The 17775-nt window shown below is 34.8% G+C and overlaps 1 protein-coding gene across 3 annotated transcripts in view; it reads left to right on the forward strand.

The window, feature by feature from the left end:
* Window positions 1-17775, forward strand: part of CDH18 (cadherin 18) — a 157286-nt gene that overhangs the window by 30391 nt on the left and 109120 nt on the right. For all 3 annotated transcript variants that reach the window (XM_059468705.1, XM_059468687.1, XM_059468696.1), the window contains exons 2-3: window positions 3265-3559; window positions 10117-10236. In XM_059468705.1, the coding sequence (XP_059324688.1) occupies window positions 3265-3559; window positions 10117-10236 (415 nt within the window). The remainder of the gene's footprint in view (window positions 1-3264; window positions 3560-10116; window positions 10237-17775) is intronic.

Raw genomic sequence — 17775 nt, forward strand, 5'->3', positions numbered from 1 at the left:
CCCCCTCAGTGTCTTTTAGAAACTATTATGGGCGGCGCTGCAGAAATATACTCTCCCAAACCATGTATTTGTAACCTAAGAGATGAATAACATTTATTCTATTTGGAAATGTTTTTGTGGAGCAAACCTCTTGTTGTAGAGATGATTTCATAGTACAGAGAGAAGAGAGAGAAGTGCACCATGCTCAGGGACATAAATCTCTAGTTAATCTAGTAAACATTGTCTGAAGTCGAGATTCCCAGGGGCTCTCTCAGCACAACACATATTGCGAATAAGCATTTGAGAGAAGTCTTGATATTTTTCCACTTGGACCAATTTGTACTAAGATGGAAGAATTAAAGAAGACAAACAGTTCTTTAATCTTTACTTTGCAGGAAAACTGAAATATAAACAACTGACAAAGAAAATACCATTTTGCTATGCAAAATCCTCCTTTGTGAGTTTAAAATTCAGCATTAAAAGTTAAAAGGCATAAATCAAAGTGTTATATTTCAAACAATATAAGACATATCTGGAAGTAAGGAAGCAGGAAATTCTTTTGGCTTTTACTTCTTTTCAGTTGTTGCCTTACAACTGCAGTTTAAAATTTCTAGTTGTAAATGGAAGGCTTTCAGTGATTATTAATATGCAGATAGTTTATTCTCATGATACTCTTGCCTATATTTTTCAGTTGAAGTTTATTGAGTAACACAATGTTTAGTAGGCTTAGCAAATAATTTGTTGACCATGAAAGCAGCTGAGTATCTTTTGTGTTTCCTAACTTTTCTTTTAGATGCAAAAACCTTGACTCAAAATAAATCTGTATTTTCTTCACTGATGACAAGTAAAGAGTGATTTCTTCACAATAAAAAAACAGCCAATGTTATTAATTTTTGAAATGGTCCGTGCATTTTGTGCCATCATAGCAAATTTTTGAATGTGCCTTTATGCAGTATGGGATTGGAATGGCATGCCTATGTTCATATTTGGTGTTTTAAAGAACCTTACTTTTTATATTCTACAACAATTCCTTATTCTGTGTATTACTTACCAGGCAATTTTTTAATTGATTCATCTGTTCATGATTCCAGTTATAGACGCAGTGATTTTTTTCTGGGATCTCTATTTGATATACCTGAATATACTTTTACATATATCCCTGTAGAGGTAAAAGGAAAGAAGTATGATGGAAAATATTCAGATCATTTTCAGTTTGGATTAGTTTTGAGCTCCTTATAAACTTTTCAAATTTGTCATTTTACTGTTGGCATTTGCAATCCCGAGCATTGAGGGCTCATTTTATCCCAAAAGGATCCTACAATGCTAATTGTTTTTGAGAAATTAAAGTATCAGTAAAGCTATTCTAGAATACCAGAATACCCACTACTCTTGCTTTTAGAAATAAATCACTTCAAATAACATTTAGACTGTAAGAAGTTTGGATTCTTGGTATTTTATATAGAGTGAATTATTCCTTTGTTATTACAGTGTTATTCTAAGGCTAGGAAGCAATTAATTTTGCCAATGACTACTGTAAATGAAATGTGTAAGACTGTTCTGCTGCCCTATAAAAACACCAAACAAATAGACCCTTTTGCTACTTCTTTCTTTTTTTGACTTAAGAAAAGAATAAAAAGGGTCCACAGTAGTGACCCAGTTTTGTGTTGGTTACTCAGTCAGATCTTCATGAGACTCAGGTAAGTATAAAATGCATTGACTGAAGTTGTGCTGAAATTTTTATGAGTTGAAAACCTTCAATTTATAAATTTCCCTTTTCCAAGCCCCTCCCATAAAATATATAAATTATATGCAACATCATAATTTCATGGATTTATTAAAAAATATTAAAAATCTCATCAAGAACCATATGCTTACTGCTTTTACAAAAGACAATGCAGATAGTTTCAAAGGCAAGACAAAGACTCAGAAGAAAAGATACACCTTGTGTGTGAGAAAATACCATCAACTCTGTATCATGTGTTTTAAATTAAAAAAAAAAGATGTTTTCTACCACACAAATCCTATTTCCTTTCTATTCAACCCTCTATGGTTTTTGAACTGAGAATGAAAACAGGAAAGTAGCACCTTGCATCTTATGAATTAAAAATACCTGTTATTTTCCTTCTGCTTTGCTCAGGTTCTATATCAAAATTTTGTAATGACACACTGCAGATATTAAAAAATATTCAGGGCAGTAGGATAAGGATAAAAATGTCTTCTTAAAATAAGAAAGTTTCCCTTCTGATTTCACATCACAGTATAACTGCACAATACCTGAGGCTGTTAATTTCTGCATTATCACTTTGTTCTTATTATGCTCCTCAATAAATACATTATGTTCTTAAAGCTGTTTCAAATGAAAATAAAACAAATTCGCAAAACTCACTTTATAGAAAAATCATCCTTTCTTATCAAAGAACACATGTTCATGTGGTTATAAACAGGCAAATTCTTTAAAGTCAGGTTAGGAACAGTGAGGCAATGGGAAGCCATTTCACATTATCTTTTAACATACCAATCTACTTAACTGGGTTTTCTTTCCACCCACCCTTCACTTCCCCAACAAAATAACACTTTACTGTGCTAAAGGAAGAGCATAATATATTTAATTTATATTTAATAGCGTAAGGTGTTATGAACAATGAAAATGCTGAAAGTCCCTGTCAAACTTCATTATTTAACAATAAACAATTTAAATACAAGCAAGTTAGATAAGTTTCTGACTAAAAATTAACAAACATAATCTAAAGACAATGCCAATATTTTCTTGTGGAATAGAGTAATTCTGGACAGACATCTGCCACTGGCACAGTGTGCAGTTTCCTTTCACAGTAAATGATGTTGTCTTTTGGGTCACAGAGGAAAGTGTAGGTGGGACTGAATTACCATCATTGCAGTAGACAATTCTCAGTGGGAATGCATCTGGTTTAGTGGTTAGGACAGGATTTCAAGCAATGAATGATGTAAAATAATCATGAGAAGGACTAAAATGAAAACCAAATAAAACTAAAACCATCACAGTTACTAGAATATTCTTGACTTAGGGAAGTTTTCTAGAATGGATGCATAACCCAAGAAATCCCAGTTTAAGAAATTAACTATGCTGGGTGGAAAATTACCCTCAACAAAGTGACTGTGTTGCCAGAAAGATCATATGAGAATTTATGGCAAGAATTGGGAGAGGTCACAACAAAATAGGAGGGTGCTGACAGTAATACCTTAGTTTTTATACCTTATGAAATATTTAGTTAGTTTTATATGTTTTTATGTGTTTCTATTTTCCAGCTGCACTCCAATTCCGACAAAGGTGATGGATCAGTCAAATACATTCTTACTGGAGAAGGGGCAGGGACTATATTTATTATTGATGACACAACTGGAGACATTCATTCAACCAAAAGCTTAGATCGAGAGCAGAAGACACACTACGTGCTTCATGCCCAAGCTATTGACAGACGGACAAACAAGCCACTCGAGCCCGAATCTGAGTTCATTATCAAAGTGCAGGATATCAACGACAATGCACCAAAATTTACAGATGGACCATACATTGTTACTGTGCCAGAGATGTCTGAAATGGGTAAGGAAAACAAAGTGTGCTATTCAACAGTCTTTTAACAAGTGCAAATGCCACATACTGTTTGCCAACGTTATCATCACATCATTGAGTGCATGTTAAATATATTGGAGTTAAGAGATGAGAAGAGATGATAAGAAGATGTGAAATAGAGCCCATATGTTACTTGTGACATTCACAGTAAGGAAACAGTATGCACATACACATGCTGGTTGTAAGAAAAGAGTCACTATTAATCTTGAATGTTTCAACATGCATGTTTTAATGTATGTTTTAACTACATTCTTTGGCAAATTGTAGTTTCCATTCTAGGAAAAAGGTGTATTCATATATCCTCATTCAACTGCAAACTTTAAGGCATTCTCTTAGGTTTACATAAGCAGCCTATGCAATTCACAGAATTAAACACAAAGGAACAGCAATTCCCTACATTTTTTAGGCATATATTTACTTACCAAGTTTCTTATAAAGTGAACTGAAGTTCAAAAAGATACCAATCTTTGGTTTTCTCTGTTACATCCTTCAAATATTCTTATTCTATGAGGTGCTGCATCATGCAATCAGCTTTCTTTATTTAATACTTCTCTGCTGTTGGAGTTAGTTTATAACTTTCCTCTAATAGAAGAATTGCCAGCAGAATTTTTTACAAGGACAAAAGTGCAGCATTTCTGTGAGTAATATCATAAATCCAGGACAATGCAAACAATACATGTTTGTGTGAATTACTACAGTGAATGCATGGAGCTTCCAGTAAGAATCTTCTGGCTGTGCACAAAACCACTTCAGCTGTCTTTGATAATTCACTGTGGCACAAAGCTTTACTGCTAGAATTGCAGTTCATTTCAGTATCATCTAAACTTTTATCTCAGTTATCTCCCATTACACCACAAGCTGTCTTAATGAGGAATTAATTTCCTTTACCAACTGTTTCCAAAAATATGTAACTCTATATTTCTCTTTCTTTGGTTTTCTTTGTCTTTAATGGAAACCATTTTAATTGATTATTTCCTTCACCTTTAGAGGCATTTTATTTTCTGCATTGGAGGAAAGATAATGGAAGAGAGATCAATATTATCTTCAAAATCAAAGTAGCTGATGTAATAATTCTTTATTTGTATTATATTCATAAAGGTTTTATTTTTCTTTCATCTTCTCAATATTGAGCATTTTTCCATAAATGTAAGTCATATTTCTGCAGTAATCAGAATCTGGTATTACTATTCAGCTACATCATACATGGTACTGTTTTCCAAAGAATGATTTGAATAGTCTGGGATGGTATTTTGTGTTGTAAAACAGGGTGTATTATGGTAAACCAATGAAGTTTTACTAGTAAAACAGAGAATTCATGCTTATGTTTTGCATAAGGCACTTTGATATTGATGCTGAAAACCACCACGCTCACTAGTACATTAACCAGGAAACCTCAAAATTAATCAAATTTTAAATTAGCAAGCCAAAACAACAGCAATGTTTTATAAATAAAATACTTTACTGGTTGTACCTGAGGCAAATCATTAAAATATCTGTTTCACAAGGCTTTTGTGTTGCGTGAATAAAGCTGAATTTTCATATCCTAGCATACAGGCATTCTGTTGTAGGTACACATTACATTTTCGTTGCAGATTTATTATCTCTATTTTCTTTTTTCTCCTCTCTCTGAAAGCATTTTTATTGTCTGCAATTTCAGGAAGACTAATTCTATTACTACCTCCACAGGATGCATTCTTTGTGTCAAATGATGCAGATACCTCTGTCACTTTTATTCATTCTATAATTAGCATAGTTTTTGACATTTAACTGTGGAGTCTATACATAACTGAAATTGTTGATGTTTTTCTGTGAATTTCTAAGGAGCTCTCACTCTGAGTATATCTTCTCATTTTTACATTATCATTTAAAGATCTTTCAAAGGTACTGTCTCTCTGCAGCAGTTCTCATGCTAAGTGGCATTATTTTTGATCTCCATTATTTTGTATAGTTTCAGAAGCAGGTTCGTGTTTGTCTCCTCAAGATCCTAGCTGGTATTTTCCCCACACTTTGAACTGAATTTAGTTGAAAAAGCTCTAAGACCTTTATAGCTTTTCTTTTTCAAGTCACTGACAAGTGAGTAGAGAAAAGTTTTGTTAATTTGTTTTTGGCAATTATTAGACCACAGTTTTCACTGTGACACAAAATAAACATACTATTTATGGTTTATGTACTATTCTGGGAGAGATGAAAGAAAATGTCTATTCCTTGCCTTCAGTGATTTTTTTCCATTAAATTTGGCTCAAGAACCAAAATTTATATCTGAAATTGTTTCTTCTGTAGTGTGAAAAACTCAGTTACACTGAGATTTCTGTAGTCTGCTTTAAGGTTTGTGAAATTCATCTTTATATAATTAAAGAAAATAAGAATATTTTTCAGTCAGTGAAATGCTTTCAGATGTGTTGTAAGCTGCAAAATGAGTGAAAATCTCCATGGAAATGTTTAATGCAGAGATAGTTTGGGGGTGAGACTAAATGACTTCCTGATGACGCTTCCAACCCTAACAATTCTGTGATTCTCTGATAAGAAGGTATTCTCAATAAATTCTGCTAAAGAAATTAATAGGCAGAGTATATATTTCCAAACTTCTTTTGAGAGTATTCCAGTGTGAGGTAGTCATAATTTCAGATAATCTGGAAGACAATGTTGTTCATAAATATGATTTTTATTAGAAATGCCTATTTAACTTTCTTTAATGTGAAGTTAAATCACATTTTGTTGACTTGTTAGTGTTTTCAGACAGTACTAAAAATTCCTTTAGTTAGGCATACTATCCCTGCATTTATTAAATGTCACCTTTTTATAATTTATTTTAAATTTTTGTTAAATATTGATCCATTTGAGATTCAATAGTATAGAAAACTATGAAAAGTAATGCATAAGTATTTACATTCTCAACAGACGTATTTTATGGAACTGCCTCATTAAAAATCAAAAATTTGTCTTCAGAGAGACAAATTGCAGTATTCCCTTTCAGCTTTTCTTGAAAATACAACTTCATAAACTTTTTTCTTGCAAACTGTATATTAAAAAAAAAAAGAGAAAAACCAAATGGAGATATTTTGAAATAAAATACAATTTTGTTCCCCATTTGAATTATTTTATTATTTTTTAATACTAGGAAAAAATAAAAACATACAAAGTGGTATTCAGACCATACAGACATCTTTTACAACTCTTTATAAAGCATTAACTAAGAAAACAGAATGCCCAAAATGTAAGCTCTGAAATGTAGCTGGAGAGCATATGAAATGCTAGTTGTACTCTGAATAAGCAGAGACTCCAGTTGGGTGAAAAATGTCACTTTTATTTCCTAACTGGAGTGACAAACTTCTTTCATAGCAAAACTTTCTTGACAGGAATTTTCACAGTAAGTTGGTAAAGGAAGAATAGAAGGTAAGGGTCTGATGTTCATATCTCTCCTGTGGTGTCCAGAGAAATTGGATCCTTATCTTTTGTAGCTGATTACTTTTTTTGGGTTTTTTTGACTTTTTAACATTTAAAATAGCAAGAGAGCACTGCTGTGTAATTCTCTATGTAAATCCTTAATGACACCTAGCTCAACAATGAAAAATTATGCTGCATCTAAATGATACAAATGTATCCAGAATTGTGATTTACCTGTCGTGATGAGCCTGAATTAAACTAACTTTGAAAGGAGTAGTTGGAAGGTAAAAGTACCCTCTTTTCCGTTTTTTTTTGGGGTTTTTTTTTTGTTTTGTTTTGTTTTGTTTTGTTTTGTTTGTTTGTTTTTTTTTTGTTTTTTTTGTTTTTTTTTTTTTTTTTTTTTTGTAAAGGCATTCTAACCTGCAGCTTTCACAAACTGCCTTTCCTCGGTGCTCAGCAAATCACACAAGAATTGGGCAAAAGGCTGGTGTGGGGATATCTTATAAAATGCTGAGTGTGCTTGTGTGAGATAGTGAAGAAGTTAAGCTTCTCAAGTGCTTCATTCCACTGAATGAGATTTTGAGGTAGGGTGGGAGGTTGAGTTAAAATTTGAGATTCTAAGGGTTCTTTTAGGTAGAAAGAGAACACTTTGCCACTATTTGATGCTAAATTGCTATTATCAGGTGTCTCATGTGAGAGAAATACAGTTGTATTAGAAAAATCACTGTGGCAAATTTTGGATACAATGGCATTCCATTCATGCTAAAAAGCCCAGTCAGCTGCTTATGTCAGATGCTGCCTTTCACTCATTTTGTTTCTTTTCTCTCACATCAATGAGTTATACAAGTGCTAAGATTCTTTTAAAATAAGGAGAGATAAGAAAGTCTTCAAAGAAGGAGAGAATTATGAAAAAACAATATTTCTGATTTTTTTTCTTCTGAAATAGCCAAAATACTTTTATCAAGTTCAAGATCCATCTTGATTTCCTAGAATTCTGGGGAAAAGTGCTAATGGAAACTCACACTGTTGGCAACCGTTTTCCTGGAAAAAGGAAAAAGTATAGACAAAAAGGTACAGAGGTTGCCCAGCATTCTGGATAGTAAACTCTGGTAGGTGACTGACTACACCAGTTGAATGGATATAGATATGCTTTTGTTTTAAATGACTACAAAATAAAATCATTCTGCATCCATAAACTATTAATCTTCAGTGATTCCACAAGATTGAACCATACAAGTTCCTCTCAAGCTAGAAATTATTTGCAAACTGGGCTGCAGAAATATATCATTACAGCATTCCAATATCATGGGCTAGCTGGAGGAAATGTCTGCTCCTGGATGTGACCTCTTTTTTTATGTTTAGATAGCAAATAAATAGGCCTGAACTGATTTCTGGAACATTTTAAGAAAAAACACACAAACTTTCATTCACGTTTGTTTACCTTTCCGCATGAACACAAACGCAGTAGTTTAGTTACCTATACCATTAATATCTCAATAATTGTGAACATACAACTAGCTCCAGCTTGATTTTATTACAGTATTCTACTTCAAAATCATGCAAGGATCCCTATACTTGGTTTGTTACTACATTTATTTGTGAGACTGAATACACTCGGGCTTTTCAGAGAGCAGGAGACACTGTATTTAAGTATGCAGAGCACTTAGATACACTTTTGCTAAGTCCCTAGTAGAGATACAAACAGCAGCTCTTGGTGTCCAAGTTAACATGGTAAAAGTGAAGGAAGAGTTTTCAAAGAGGGTAGAAACCAAATCTGTGGAGGTTTGTATGGTGAAGTGAGACTCCATGACTTTGCATACTTCTAAGTCAAGTGCATACTGAGGATGTGCACATTAACAAATGTTTCTGTGCAATGGAAATTGATCTAAGAGGCTGAACAACTGGAACGGAGAAACTGATGTCCGTGCCACATATATTTGTGAAATCTTGTTTTAGATTAGCTTTTGCCTGGTCTCTGAGATTATGTGCCTATTAGCAGTCAGAATAAATCAGATGTGCTGCTAAAGCACATCTCCTGGTTTAGTTGCATCTGAAAAAATCTAGGTAGCATGCTCTGAAACAGGTCCATAAGGAAAATCAAAGTGCAACAAATGAAGGAGATCAAGGGTTTCAATTCAGAAACACACTTCTCCTCTCCACTAAATGTGAAATTGAACACCTCAGAGTTGATGTGATACCTCAGGGGTTAATTTAGATGAGAATCTGCTTTCAGATGCAGAGTTATGTGAGAGCAGCCTGTTCTGTTATTATCATGGTATTTTAATGCTGGACCAAGGAGGTGTATAAAGCTGTGTCTGCATAAAGATAAACAAATAGAATGAAGTCTGAGCCTTTATTAACTCACAGTCTTACATGCACTGATTTCTTATGGGAAGTGTTCAGCAGTGATAGCAAAGATTCATCATTACATGCCTTGAAAAAAACACTAAAATGAAAAAAAATCATTTGTCTCCATTCCAGCTGTGCAGTACTTATGCATTTCATTTTCTCAAAAGGGTTACTCTTAACTTATCCCACCTAGCGATATGCTACAAACTGTGATTTTATTCTTCTAGTGGTTTTTATTACTAGCATAAAAAATAATTGTCTTTTGAACTCATATTTCTAATTTGCATCCTCAAACAGGTTCTAGAAGTTATTTCATTTTCACATCTTTGATGCCTTCCAATAGCTAAATTTTTATATTAATTTAGCAACTTTTATTCATTTGGGGGCATTTTTACAAGTTACTTTTAATACTTCAACATTAATTTGTATTGCAGATAAAGATAATCCTGAAGTCCATAAATCTGTTATTTAGAAGTCAATATCCAAGTTTATGATCTATGTGTATAGAACATATGTAAATATGTGTAGTATGTAGTTACTATTTATATTTACATCTCTGTAATTTTTGTTTAAGTTTGTATGTGTGTAATCAATTTACGCATACACATATAAAGACAATTTTTTTTCAAATTGGTGTAATTATTTTTCCTTAAAAAATTATATAATGGTAGCATGATATTAATCTCTTATTTTTTAGAATGTGGGGATTTTGGAGCTTTTTAAAATGTATTTGAAAATATTGGTTGGAAAATTTTATTTATTGCAAGTTAATGTTTATTTTCCTATGTATACAGGTACGTCTGTTCTACAGGTGACAGCCACAGATGCAGATGACCCCACATATGGAAACAGTGCCAGAGTAGTGTACAGTATTCTTCAGGGACAGCCATATTTCTCTGTTGACCCCAAAACAGGTGGGTTATTTTATATTTCTGTTAAAATGATTTAGCTATTATGTTGCAGTTAATTAAGTCTGGTAGGTGAAATGCAATGTACACAATGCAGATATGTGGACTTTTTTCTTAGTGTTTCCGGAGGCTGCTTCTTACTTTAGCACTATGAAATTTATAAGTTGCTATGTTTTGTTGAGCACTAAAATGAGCCTGCTGTGTACAGAATTAATTCTGCATCATGTCATGATGTGAAACATTCAGCCAAACTGCAATAGCACTCTTTCATCTTTTCAAGCCTCTGTTTAGGAAGTGACTCAAGTATGCCTAACACATGATTTTCAATGGTTTGTTTTGTCTGAAGGATAGGCTTGGGAGGATTATTGGATGTATGCTTCAACACTTGCCAATATAAATTGTTATAATTTGTGGTTTTTATAAAATCTCAGGACTGCCATTTAACTGAAAATTCATTCTAGGTTTTGAGAAGTATAATGAACTTAAATGTTTATGCTTAAACTCTATGCATCACCTTTTTTTTTTTCCCACAAAGTGTAAGTCATGTATAATGTATCCAAACTGTTTTATTTAAAGAGAGGAAAAAATCTCTTTTGGGGATGGGAGTTGTTATTAGTTTGTGATTTTTTGAAGAGCATTATTATAACGATTTTAACATGATTATACATTTTAAGTGTGTATTTGAAGTCTTCAATAATTGGTAAATATAATTTAAGAGAGTATATTTTTATTTAAATTTTTGACTGTTTTTCCCTGTCTATATCAAAGCTTTAATACTGAGGGGGGAAAAAAAGGCACACTGAACAGTGTAGTTTTCCCTAGTTAACTGTAGGGAATAATAATGACTTTTTAAATGTGCTGGAGTGAATTAACTGTAGTGTAAATGGTTTCCATTTTACTGTTTTTGCACTTACGTTGCTTGACTTGTGTACACTGGTCTCTGTGGTACCTGGAGATGTACCCTGGTTTCACTACAAGAGAATTGTATCTGTGCCGTCTCAGAGAGCTTTGAGGTTAGTGCTGCTTTGATAAGGAGACCAAACTCCCTGATCCTCAGAGGACAGTCTGTCTCAAGCTAAAATTTTCTATAAATTTGGGGGGTCATGTAAGAAAGGCCTGGAATGGAAAATCTGTGGTACAGTCCTCACATTCTTCTTGCCCTTAGAAATATAACTAGTTCATATTTCTAAAACCGTTTAGGCACTCTGAAGCAATAACCTGCATTTTTTATTTTTATAATAGTGTAGACCTTGTAGTCTGGAGCTGCTATTCAGTCAGTGAGGAATCATAATAGAAATTCTCTGTATCAAGTCTATATCACACAAAAAATAGCATTGTTGTATGTATAATGAAACAACAGATGGTAGTGTATTTTCACTCCTCAAGCCTTAGGCTTTGACAGGGATTTAATAACACTTTATGAACTCAAACTCTTTTTGATATTTGTGTAGAATATGAAAATTATTCTGATACCATAGTCTATGAAAAAGTGAAAATGAGATAAATAGTGTGACGGTGAAAAAACAGGAGGAAGCTTTTTGCTTTTATATGTTGCCTTTTTATAATTGCGGAACAGCAGTTAATTTAATTTGCCATGATGAAATGGGAAGAAGAATATTGAGAAAGATGGGAACTTCTTGATGAATAGCATTTTTCACTGTAAAATTTCACTTTGAACTTGTGGGGTTTAAGACTCATGTTTAAAGCATCACTTTTCTGAATTTTCAAGCATTTCTTTGCCTTTCTTCCTAATGCCTCAATTGTTCAATTCCAGTTTAACTATACTTTATCTGGAAGTCTTCTGAATTTACACTTACATGCACAAGCTTCCTTTACAACAAAGGAGGTCCAAAAACAGGAAAGAGAAAAGTCCCAACATTCATGACTGAATGTTGTTTATGCAGCCTGGTGTCATGATCAGTAAAGTTTCTTGAAGCTATCAGAAATAGAGATCAAGCTCTAATGTGAATAATAATCTTAAAACGTCTGCTACTTCTAGCTTAGTACTGCCTATACTTGGTTTTAAGCAACTTAATATCTGAAGACATAAAAGTTATGGATTTTTAGAAGTCTAGGGTAGAATAGTTTAAATAAGATTATAGAATAAGGCTATAGAATTCATACACTTAAAGTATAATAAAGCAACAGCACCAAATTACAAACTCTGAAGCAGGAAAAGTGTTCTTGGCAGAAGAGCTTTGTCAGCTTACCTGATAAAAGGCTCTTCTTCACACAAAATGGGGCAGAGGAGCAGTTCAGGGAGAGTAAAACTCCTGCCCTAAATAGACTGGAGCCTGAGCTCCTCCTAGGGTAGACCCAGGACAACCTCAACCCTATGGACCAGTTCTGAAACCCATCAGGAGGAACCAAAAAGAGACACTGCCCTGACCACCCTTCCTACTGAGAAAGTTACTGCTTACAGGGCTCTGGGACACATTATGAGATGCAGATAATGGGAATGTACAGACTTACTCTTGGATATCTAGAGGAAGGACCGTGGACAGGGAAAGGGATGACTGAGATGGACTGGGGAGAGAAAAGCAAGAGAGAATGGAGAGGTAAGAGGATAAAAGGGGCCAGCCATATGCAAACAGGCTTTGCTCAGCACTGTTATCTGGCCATGCCCTGCCCTGGATCAGCAGTCTGTTCTGTGTTCTATTATGCTCCATTTCCAACTCCATTTCCTGAGTAAAAGGTCTCTCTCTTGCATGCATGTGTGAGTGGAGATTTAAGTAGATTTAAGTGCTAGCAGCTGGAGCAGGGCAATGAGTTAAAGGGGTCTGGTGGGTGTCTGGTGTCAGCAAACTGGAAAGTGCAGACTGTAGGTGTATTACACAGGTGTCTATGCCAGTATGGTATTACTACATGGTCAGCAGTCTGGATGAGTGGTTTGGGTGATGGATATCCATTTGTCCCAATGTCCAGACCAGAAAGCTCAGGAGTTAGCTGTTGGAGGAGCCATGACCAGTCTAGAGCAACTGTGTGGTGTGTGGTTTGATAGTCCTGTTTGTAGTTGTGTATCTCTGTGCTTGAGGCAAGGGGAGACCAGGGAGCCAGGAGCCAGCTGGATGGCATTGGGAACTGAGTGCCCAAGGGGCCCAGGTACTGCTACTGGATGTACTCAGTGTGTAAGGCTGTGAGGGATCAATAAGTGTACTGGCATGAGTGGAGGTGTGGGACGATGTGCAGGATGAAAAAGGGGTGTGTACCTGGAGCTGGAGGGCAGCTGAAGGCCCCAGAGCTGGATGTCCAGATGACGCCGAGTGCAAGGCTACTGGATAGACCAAATATAGCAAGTTACAGGAGCAATCCATGCTGGGTTGTGAGTATATTTCCAGTTATAAATAATCCTTCCTTCTGGTCAGCTGGAGAAGAATGAGGCTGTTTGTGCTGTTTGTGTTTGAGTGCTGAGCCATCCCATTTGCGTGTCACCCGCTGCGCATTGCATCTGTGAATGTGCCTTGTGGGAACAGTGCATGACCTCACATTGCTTCTAAATCGTGGATTAAAAATAGGAAGGTGCAGCAACCTCATCTCCATCAGGCCACCAGCAATCTAGTTTATCAGTTGATTTGCTCTAAGACCTGTGTTTTGTTTTGTTTTCCTCTGGGGAAAAGTCATGAATTCTCTTCATAGAAATTTGCTGCAACCATGTAATTTTGGCTGTGAATGTCAAAACTACTTTCCATGCATAACCTAAAGTTTTAAGACTTTCAAAATCCTTTGATGGCTTTCTATTAATTGCTCTCTATTTGTGTTTATTAATTACTTCTGGTAATTATCTGCGGAGTGTAATAGTAACTAGTTATGTAATTAAAAATTACCTGCAATAGCCTCTAGTGTTTACTATCTGTTTTCCTCCCCATCTGCAGCAAAGCTCTCAGCTGAAATTTTATAAATAAGAATGTTCTAATAACTATGGCAAAAGAGAGGGAAGGAGTAAATGTTTAGATCTTATGTATATTTGCAAAGATTATTCATATAAGATTGTATGTTTTCTTAAATCAAAATATTCAGGGAACCCTAGAAAAAATTAAATGCTTATACTTTTATAGTATCATTAACTTCTCTGTAAAGAGAAAATAAAAAGCTAAGTTTTTAGTTAACAGGGGAGCAAATAATTTATTCAGATACTTAGTGTTTTAATATGGTTCTCCCTTCTCCTACTCCTACCTTTTTACATATGCATCCCCTCCACTACCTGTCTTCAAATTTTGAGCATCTTTTGAAATGCCTAAATACACATGAAGTCTTTTCTGGAGAGTTTGAACTGCAAATTCAATATTCCACCTTTCCCAAATCATGAGGTCTTTCAATGCATAAACTTGATCTGGGATCGATCCTTGCTTGTTCTTTGCTCATGTCAAGTGTGGCTCATCAAACAGCAGCAGCCGACATTTCACTGGTAACCAAGCCCCCAGGAGCTCTGTTTTCTGAGGAAACCTCAAGTTAGACTATGTGCTTTCAGTCACAGTTATAGCAGCACACTTTCTATTGCTACATGCTTTGGGAATGAAAGAGAAACCTGTTGTCCACTTTGACTGCTTACATGGTAAATGCTATTTGGAGTATGTTAGTTTCACATGGCTCTTTGTAGGTACATTCATCTTTCTGAACCACATATACAGAGCAAAGTAATGTGTAGGGCATGTCTTTTCAAATCAGCAGTTCTGCTGCAACTGTTGTAAAAAAAGGGATAAAAACTCCATTCGTTGCAGTTTTGAATTTAAGTGTAGATATTGGCAAGACAGAAAACTCATTTGTCATTGAATTGAATATGGAAAAAACATCAGATATTAGTATTTGTATTTATAATGTTCTGCTGTTGCATCAACAGTACTACAACGATCTTAGTCATGTATTAGATTGTCTGGTTTTTTGTTTTACTTTAAGATGTTAAATAGTAAAGAAATATGTATTTCTATTTATCAAAGAATGTCACTGCAAATTAGTCTGGGGTAATCATGAAGTGTGAGATGAGTATCAATCTCCTTCTGCTTTCTGTCTTCACAAAATATGAACAATAGCTTCAAGGATCCCTACGAGAAATTACCTACTCACTGATTATCTAGTTTGGTTCCTGACTGAGAGCACAATACAAATGCAAATAAACACAGTCCCTGGCTGAATAGATGCTTCCAAACATAGAGATGAGCCTCATAAACACCAATAACCCATCCTGGAAGTTCAAGATTTTTGTCCACATCTGTAACTATTCTTATGCATTTTTTTTAAAGTTCTTGGCCATGGTTCATATGGGAATGGCAGGTTTTGTGGCATTATAATAATTAGAGTGTAATTTAAAAGTTACATGTGCACTCCTCTGCAAAACAAGAAAAATATATTGTTTATCAACTTATTCTCAAGTTCAATACTGCTAAATAAGCATGACTACTTAAAAATATAATTAATTAGTCTATTAAAATTCTTCTAGAGGTGAGATATCAATAATTAATTTAATGAATTAAGGCCCCCTGCATCTCCTTATAATTGACAAGATAATTTATATAAAGGCAAATTGAATAAACTTTCCAGTTCAAAAAAGAAGAGCAATCTTTTTATGCTTTAGTAGAACAGCCTGTCATGGTATTCCAGATAAGAATCTACTGTCCTAATTGAAATAATGATATTTCATGACCCTATGTCCCTGCACACATAGAAAATGATATCACAAGAAAATACTATAAAAATCAATTTCTGCCACATTCTTGAACAAGCATCCGTATTTTTCTTATGAAGAATTCTTACGTTTTTTAGTTGAAATATCTTAGTGACATCTCTTTAATGAGCATGTTTACTGGGTTTAGTGATTCCCTGCTGAAATGCAGGTTAGTTCATATTGGACTGCTAAGTGAGTGTGAAAATGAATTTTGTTTAGCAATATGATTGCTTTCTGCTCAGAGGCTCCAATAACTTTTAAATGACCTTACAGTGCCATAGCAGTATCTAACATAGGTTGAATGCTTCTGATCTGAAGGAATATCTTATGACAATGCCCAAAATCCATGACTAAGGGCACCACAGCCAGTTCCCAGGCTCCTGTGGACATCTTATTGGGTACTTTGCCTCATCTACCCACAGTTTTTGCAGGTGGGCTTTTAAACTGCGATTGGACACCATGTGTGTAAAGGACAGTGAAGCTGGTGAAGGGTCAGGGTCTGGAGCACAAGTGTTGTGAGGAGCAGCTGAGGGAAATTGTGTTGCTCTATCTGGAGAAAAGGAGGATCTGAGGAAATCTGATTGCTCTCTAAAACTGCCTGAAAGGAGGTAGAATGTACCATGGTGGAAGTCTGTCTCTCCTCACAAGTAACAATAGAAAAAGGCCACAAAGTGGCCAGGCAAGGTTTCGGTTAGATATTAAGAAAAAAAAGTCTTCACCAAAAGGGTTGTCAAGCATAAAATTTTGATAAAGACACATTCTGCTTGAGCTAGATAAAGAAATGCCTGTGATGAAATTTCTGAATTTTAAATGTTCTTGCATTGCAGAACACTTATTTATAGCTATTGGAGATAACTCCATTATATGTTATTGGTTTCTACTCAGTATCAAGGGGAGGTCACAGTCAAGAATCAGTTTGAAAATTTAGTTATTGTAATGAGTGTTACATTTTTCTAAAAGTGTGCAGGATTAAAATAATTTTGTGAATAGGTACTGAAATTTTATCTTGAAGTTGTAATAACTGTATTTCATATTCAGGTTTACATAGGTTTGATTTCCCTCAAGGAATTTCTGAAATGTTGTAACAGAAATTACATCTCTAGTGTAGACCTTTTCCAATGTCTGCACTTCACTGACAAGAGGATCACTAGGAATTCATACTCAAAATTTGAAAGAGTCTTACCTTGTTTTTATAATTCCACCAGGTACTGTACAGTGCACTCCTCCATTCCTGCAGGAACAGAAATATGTGCATCATCTAAAAATATTGTCATGAACACTTGTTTGAGAGTGTCATCTGTCAGCTCTAAGCTAAGAGTAAATACTGTAATGTCTTTTGCTTTCAGTTTAAAGTAAATATTGAATTTTCTACACCTACAGTTTTGACACTTTAAAAAAAACTGCTCTGAACAATGGACTTAATTCTCACAGTTTTCTTTTGTGTTCAAAATACTTATATACTCTTACTGTTTTCCCAAGAGTCATTTGGAGAAAACTCAAGCCATCAGACAGCAGAACAATCTACTGCTTCTTTTAGGTTTCTGGGGACGACATTTTGGTACAGTTAGAGACTTTGTGAGGGCATTGGTTCAACTAGAAACCTTGTTGTTTAGACCTTGTTTTCTGTTATCATGGAAACAATGCAGGAAGTCCTTTTCTAATCAAAAGTGTACAAAGAGGAGGGGCAGAATGTTCTGTTCAATCTAGCTCATTTACTCTTAGGATTACTGATATTTGGTGGTATATCATCCCTCTTATATATCCTTATGCAATTTTTGGCATCCACCTACAGGAAACTTCGTGCAGCAGGCTTTGCAGGGCACAGGATGGATTGGTCACTCATCAGAAACAGTGTTCTGGCACTGTATTTTCCTTTTTTGATATCT

The sequence above is a fragment of the Ammospiza nelsoni genome, chromosome 1 (assembly GCF_027579445.1).
Source record: "Ammospiza nelsoni isolate bAmmNel1 chromosome 1, bAmmNel1.pri, whole genome shotgun sequence".
Taxonomy (NCBI): domain Eukaryota; kingdom Metazoa; phylum Chordata; class Aves; order Passeriformes; family Passerellidae; genus Ammospiza; species Ammospiza nelsoni.